Source organism: Kryptolebias marmoratus, linkage group LG4, assembly GCF_001649575.2.
Source record: "Kryptolebias marmoratus isolate JLee-2015 linkage group LG4, ASM164957v2, whole genome shotgun sequence".
In the NCBI taxonomy this organism is placed as follows: domain Eukaryota; kingdom Metazoa; phylum Chordata; class Actinopteri; order Cyprinodontiformes; family Rivulidae; genus Kryptolebias; species Kryptolebias marmoratus.
Window position 1 is genome coordinate 23,110,802 of NC_051433.1, and position 7,036 is coordinate 23,117,837.

At 40.3% G+C, this 7,036-nt stretch overlaps 2 protein-coding genes across 2 annotated transcripts in view; both read left to right on the forward strand.

Moving 5' to 3' along the window:
- Window positions 1–3,722, forward strand: part of si:dkey-13a21.4 (uncharacterized protein LOC494576 homolog) — a 34,512-nt gene extending 30,790 nt beyond the window's left edge. The window contains exons 5-6 of the mRNA XM_037975053.1: window positions 2,980–3,032; window positions 3,115–3,722. Coding sequence (XP_037830981.1) covers window positions 2,980–2,988 — 9 coding nt within the window. The 3' untranslated portion in view covers window positions 2,989–3,032; window positions 3,115–3,722. The remainder of the gene's footprint in view (window positions 1–2,979; window positions 3,033–3,114) is intronic.
- A 1,284-nt stretch (window positions 3,723–5,006) lies between these two features.
- On the forward strand, window positions 5,007–7,036 carry opn1sw2 (opsin 1 (cone pigments), short-wave-sensitive 2). Its single transcript, XM_017430560.3, has 5 exons — window positions 5,007–5,567; window positions 5,706–5,874; window positions 5,965–6,130; window positions 6,261–6,500; window positions 6,814–7,036. The coding sequence occupies exons 1-5, from the start codon at window positions 5,189–5,191 to the stop codon at window positions 6,916–6,918; spliced, it is 1,059 nt and encodes a 352-aa protein (XP_017286049.1). The 5' UTR covers window positions 5,007–5,188; the 3' UTR covers window positions 6,919–7,036.

A 7,036-nucleotide genomic window follows, 5' to 3' on the forward strand; every position in this document is an offset into this window, starting at 1 on the left:
AGTTTTGGAGCTGGACCAGTTCTAGTGTGGTCTGGATGCAAAAAAGGGCTGAAGTTGCCCTTTATTGAGGTTTCACAGATCACACACTTGGTTTTAAATGTTCTGCAATCAGTGCAGAATAATCTGGTCCAGGTTTGAAATGTCTAGGTGTTGTAGTTTTGGAGCTGGACTAGTTCTAGTGTGATTCAGATATCAAAAAAGTGCTGAAATCGCAATCTATTGAGGTTACACAAACCAGATTAAGGTTTCACAGATCACACAGTTGGTTTTAAATATTCTGCTATTAGTTGAGAATGATCTAGTCCAGGTTTGAAGTGTCTACGTGTTGTAATTTTTTTAATTAGAGTAGATTAAAGATGCTGAAGGTAGTGAAAAATTAGGTGGAATCGCCATTTAGCCATTTTCCGAAACGGAAGCTGCAATCGGAAACTAACTTCAGCTTTGTGGAATTGAAGTTACCTCGGTTGTGTTTCCCCATAAGTGGCACTCTTCTTCTTCTTCTGGTCTTTATTTTAGCAGTAAGGTAGCAAAGCTGCACTCTTCTTCGTAGACACTGAGTTTGGCTGCAGCTGTACACAGTTGCAGCACCTCCTACAGTAAACTGGTGGAGCTACGCAGAGAACCACGCTGTTCAAAAGCGTTCTTTTGATTTTTTTTTTTTATTATATACACAGCAGAAAAATACTGAGGTCCGGACCTCGGTGTCCTCAATAGTAGCTACGGTCCTGTACCAATCGTCAGCAGGGTGAGTGAGGTATGATGAGATGATTCGGGCTTGTCTTGCAGCCACAGGACCTGGGCACCCTGCAGTCATTGAGTCGACCATAAACTTCTCTGTAGACCAAAGTATTGTGGAGTCAAATGTGAGGCCATCTGTTCGACAGCTGAAGCTTGGCTGAAAGTGGGTCATGCAGCAAAACAACCCAGACAACAACCAGATTGAAGTGCTGTGTTGGGACCTTAAGAGAGCCGTGCACAAACAGATGCCCACAAACCTCAATGAACTGTAGCAATGTTGTTAAAATGAGTGGGCCCAAATTCCTCCACAAGCCTAGGAGACTGATAAAGACATCCACAAAACAATTGTTTCAAACTATTTCTGCTGAAGGTGAAGGTCTACAAGCTGCTGAAACACGGGGTGGACTCAATTTTCCACACTCCTCTTTACAAATTTGACTTCAGTTTTGTTTAATAAATAATTAAATGGTGGATTCTGTTGTGTTTTTGTACACTTAAGGTTAAATTTGGTAAAAATTAAAAATTAAAAACAGTTCAGAAACTTGGTTAAATTCCACATCCATGTGGAATAATCAGGTTTCTGAGAATTGTCTCCATGTTCTAACCATCACCATGTTACTACAAGATACAGCTCTCTCTCTCACACACACACACACACACATACGGAAAACATTTTCAAGACCATTTGAAATTGTTGACAGGAACACAAAAACCTCTTGCAGCTTGCATGTCACCACATTTTGAAAGCATGTGAGCTATAATCACAAACCCATAAAAAATAATTTACACACAAGGAAGATTAAAAACACAATGCCTTCTTAGGATAAGACACATCTAACATAAAAAGCATCAGTATTAGCCAAATGGGAATAGAAATTGTTATGCTTGTTGACAAGGAATAATCTCAATCCTGTTCTGTCTTTGAGTTCTGCATAATGAAGGTGATGAGAAAGGGACAAAGAAAAGAAGAAGACTTCGTTGACTGATGTATTGATGACGAACATCAGTAACACGACTGATACAATTGTGGATAGTGAGAAAGATTAGCCAGTTTAGATTTCCTGTCACATTATTCATGCCAACTGCTAAATGAGTGACTCATTATTTGTGTATTATTGTGTAAATGTGCACACGGGAGGATCTTCCGGGCAAGAGAAAACGATTTACAACCGATGAGCAAACTAAGAAATAAAAGGCGAAATCAGAAACAGTCGGTGGTTTCCATCCATAAGAATAGTCAGCATTCTGTTTTTACTCAAAATAAGGTCACTGCAGCTAAACGAGAATGCATATGGTGTCTCCTCCGCTGGGCTGCTGGACCGAGACTTCAACGATTACGCTGCCAGGTGGATTCCTTAAAGCTCTGTGACAAAGGCCAAGTGCCAAGGAGTTAACACAAACAGATAAAGCGATGGGAGGGATTATCCTATACTTTGCATGAGATTATAGACATGATGTTAGAAGAAGACAGATTAGCAGGCAATGACCTGCTGAGCTCTTCCTTCAGAAAGTGGGATTAACCTGTTTAACAAGGTTTCATGGCATGATCAAACTTTTACATCAACATATAGCTACTTAAAAACTCTTTCTGGAAACATATGCACGCTTGTATATGATCCAAAATCTTCATAGTTTGAGTTGGTCTTTCCTCAGAGGTTTAAATCTGGATTTTTTTAGTATTATGGGCACAAACTGTATAAATATCTGATGTGATAGCAAAAGGGAAGGTTGAGATTAGGGCTTGATAGCTTTCGTGTCTGCTTTATACAAAGTTAATATTTTACAACACTGCTGCGAGAAAACTTGGTACAAACAGAACAAAACGAGGTCCAGCTGTGGTGTGGAGTTGCCAGAAGACGTCTGGATACCTTTCTTTTTTAAACACTGATAACATCATATCCCTCAGCTCCATCCTGGTCTCTCAGGACCATCTTTTATACCATGGCAGGGTTCACGTTCATTAGCGCCCTCACCATTGCATGCACCATGGGATACAAGAAGCTTCCCAGTACAACTGCATCCTAATAAACTTGGCTATGTCAAACCTATGTCCATTTCTGTGGATTTTTTGACTGCTTGCTGCTCCTTTGCCTCCAGATATTTCATCTTTGGATCTGTAGCATGCAAAATTTGAAAATTGTATGGGAACACTTGATGATAAGATTTCGGCTGCAAGCACAGATTCAGTCTGCGCTTGTCTTTCTCTTACTTGACTACCAATCAGTATTTCTCTGATTTCAGGTACGGTGAGCCTGTGGTCTTTGAAAGATGACTGGTCATCTGCAAGCCACTTGGTAACTTTACTTTCATGTCTGAATATAGAACATAAGGTTTTCCAAACACTAGTCAAGATTTAATCTGAGTTTTCTTCAACAGAGTCTCCGTTTGTAACTCTCCCATAAAGCTCAGACAGGTGAAGAACCAGGACAACAGTCTCTCCCATCTGACCTGCTGAAGCTTGGACCTCCTTCAGAGAGCTCACAGGTGTCAAAAAGGCCAAATTTATCACAGCAATAAAACCATAAAACATCCAAGAGGGTGAATACTTTTACAGACAATGTATAGATCACTTACATTCTTCTCTACTGTCTTACACTTTATACAATTTATAAAGGCAGATGCAATACAACAGATCCGGTCTGACAACTCCAGTAATCTGTTGTTTTCCTCTTTCAGTTCCATATGTGCATGTTATTAAAGCTGGGGTGGGTGAGGGAAAGAAGGGGAGACCTCTACAGCGCAATCAGAGACTTAAGTCTCCACAGTTGACCCTGATTAGGCTGCAAACAATGATTTCATTGTAAATCATGAAAGCGAGTGTGTTTTTCCATGTGCACAAATGTTGCAATCCAAGTAACCCGGTATCATGTTTCTGCAAAGTAAAAGAAAAACCGAGAAAAATTAAAATGCAAATACGTTTATTGACTCTTGGTTTTAGAGACCATTTTATTAAATTAACTGCCCTCTAGCAAGTATCATCATTGTTTATTCGCATATCTGTTAGTCATTGCTGTTGTTGTGTTGGTAAAGCCAGAAACATGCAATAGTTTTTTTTTTTTTAAGTTAAGAAAAAGAAAAAGAAAGCAGAGGGCCAGCAGAGAACCACAAAGAAATATTAAAATTGAATTTGACAGATTTGAGCTTCATGGAAGAGTTTCTACAAAGCAAGTCTGTGTTTTTGCCACAAACGTCAGAAGTTGGATATCTTAATACATTTGGAGAAAAAGAGTCCTGTGTTGAATAGTTGTAATATGCAAAACTCTGTTGGAGACAGTGGTTGCCTGACTAAAACAAAAACACTTCTCTAACTGTTAGACATGAGGGTGGCTCAGTCATGCCACAGGCTTGGGTTATGGCACTGTTATGCACATTTTAGAGGTAAAAGCAAAATTAAATTCTATGAAAAACCAGCAAACATCACAGCATCGAGACAAAAACTGACAATAACATGAAGAACACTTCCATGACAACAATGACTGTGAACAAACCTCAAAGCTACGATGCTTCGCTGCATCAAGAGGCTGTAACTGAATGTCTCAATGCTCCTCACATTTCCCTGAGATAATTAAAGTCGCTGACAAACATGCGTACACAAAAACACAGAGGAGTAGAGCTTCTTAGATGGAACAGGACTCTCACAGAACAAGATGTCCTGTGTAGAAAGAATGAAAGAATGTCAGCTGCCAAAAAAAAATAGGAATTTCGATTATAATAGGGGTGCTACAAAAGACTGATAATTCAAGGTTTCTAAACCTTTTTAGTTTTAAGATTTGAAAGTTAATTTTTTTTTTGTTCAGTTAATACCATAAACAAATTTTGCTTAAAACAATAACTTTCTTTCCATGAGGTTTTCTTCCTCCTCTGTTGTTGACAGTAACATCTTTAACCAGGATGCTGAAACATTGTCTTACTTCTTCTTGTTCCTCGATTGAACAAGAAAACATTGAAGAAAACAAAGAGGCAGGTTCTTGATCACTAAAAAAAACAAACCGTCATGCTGAGAGAGAAGAAATAAAGCTAAAAGTAATCAGGTAATATGCGTGCAGGGGAGCTGCCTAATCTGTTTGCCTCCGGTGAACAGATTAGGTACTTCTCTGGGCTCAGACATTGGTAAGTAGTGAGAAGATGCTGTCCAGCTCCGGTACTAAGACGCTAATCTCAGCATTAGCTAAAAGGTGGTGTAAGTTGACAAGGGAATTGATGTAAAGCTTTAAATCCTGTCCTTGAGCCAATTAAGTTGAGCCGGAGTAATGTTTAAGTTCCTATAAATGCAGTTTTTCAGTAACTCGCCGTCACAGAGGCGGGCATACCTCTATCAGAAGGCAGGAGAAACATGAAGTATCACACTGCCGTTTAATTGCTAGCTTCAACTTGCTTACGTTTCACCTATATAATAGAATTCATTTCAAAACAAAGCTCGGTCTTTTATTTGACACACAGCAGAGTAACAATGAGGGGAAGTCGTGTCGAGGAGCTCCCAGAAGACTTCTGGATCCCCATCCCTCTGGACACCAACAATATCACAGCCCTCAGCCCGTACCTGGTCCCACAGGACCATTTAGGAAGCAAGGCGCTTTTTTATTCAATGTCAGCGTTCATGTTCGTCTTGTTTGTGGCCGGAACAGCCATCAATGTCCTCACTATAGCATGTACTGTTCAATACAAGAAGCTGCGCTCTCACCTAAACTACATCCTGGTCAACATGGCTGTGGCAAACCTCATTGTTTCTTCCTGTGGCTCTTTCACCTGCTTCTACTGTTTTGGCTTCAGATATATGGCCCTAGGCCCTCTGGGGTGCAAGATTGAAGGGTTTACTGCGACTATTGGTGGTAAGGATTGTAATCTCTTTGACAAATTTTACTGTGTATTTTTATTTTTTTTACACTGAATGAACAGCATCTTAATTCTGACATATACTATCAATAAATTACATGTAATTTTGTTCCTTCTTATTGCTCTTTTCTCAGGTATGGTGAGTCTTTGGTCTCTTGCTGTGATTGCATTTGAAAGATGGCTGGTTATCTGCAAGCCGCTTGGGAACTTCGCCTTCAAATCGGAGCATGCTTTATTCTTCTGTGCACTGACTTGGTTCTTTGCTTTATGCGCCGCAATTCCTCCTCTGGTCGGATGGAGTCGGTGAGTACGTGGACACAAAGTGAAAATCACTTTTGTTAACCGAAACGAACGGCTACATTGTAAAGAATTACTGGCTATCGGTCTCGCCAGGTATATCCCCGAGGGCTTGCAGTGCTCCTGTGGACCAGACTGGTACACAACAGGCTCCAAGTACAACACTGAGACCTTTGTGATGTTCCTCTTCTGCTTCTGCTTTTCTGTCCCTTTCACTTGCATCGTTTTCTGCTATTCACAGCTGCTTTTCACGTTGAAATTGGTAGGAAACGTGTCGCGACTTACCACGCTTTGAGTTCAAGCGATGTGACTATTCAAACATTCTAAGCACCATTTCATCTCACTGTGATCATGTGCCATTAGTGCTGATTGGGGCGGTTTTTTATCAACAGGCAGCAAAGGCCCAGGCTGAGTCTGCCTCTACCCAGAAGGCAGAAAGAGAGGTGACCAGGATGGTGATCGTCATGGTGCTGGGCTTCCTGGTGTGCTATATGCCATACGCCTCTTTTGCCATCTGGATCGTCAACAACCGTGGCCAGACATTCGACCTGAGACTCGCAACCATACCTTCCTGCTTCTCTAAAGCCTCCACAGTCTACAATCCCGTCATTTATGTCCTCCTTAATAAGCAGGTGGGCCGATGCGAAGGCTTTAAATGTGTAACCTGGAAGGAGACTGACGCTAATGACTACAACAGATTAAAAACAAATTCCTGGTTAAAATGTCTAACTAACTAAAAAGTGATTAAAAATGTAGATCATTTTATTTAAAATTACCACTGATGTGATGCCCTCTACTGGTGGTTTTCAGAATGCAACCCGTGGCTTGATTTGTTTAGTGCAAATAAGAATAAAACACCCAAATTTTAAAATTTGTCTCACACACACACACACACACACACATATATATATATATGTGAACTGTTTGTTTCCTCGTGTCTTTCAGTTCCGTTCATGTATGAAGAAGATGCTGGGGATGAGTGGAGGCGATGAAGAGGAGTCAACTACGACTCAGTCGGTCACTGAAGTCTCAAAAGTTGGACCGTCTTAGGTTTTCTTAATCTGGATGGAGTGAAAATGACACAAACAAATGCTACAAATGTATTTTTACTGTTCTTATAAATAGTTTTTTGCAAAGAAAAAATGTATAAAAAAAGAGGAAAAATGAA

Bases quoted from the DNA above. Each gene is read 5' to 3' on its own strand.
- opn1sw2 (XM_017430560.3), top strand. From the start codon at position 5,189: ATGAGGGGAAGTCGTGTCGAGGAGCTCCCAGAAGACTTCTGGATCCCC. The intron at 5,568-5,705 runs GTAAGGATTGTA...CTCTTTTCTCAG, and splicing joins GTTTACTGCGACTATTGGTG to GTATGGTGAGTCTTTGGTCT. The intron at 6,131-6,260 runs GTAGGAAACGTG...TTTTATCAACAG, and splicing joins TGCTTTTCACGTTGAAATTG to GCAGCAAAGGCCCAGGCTGA.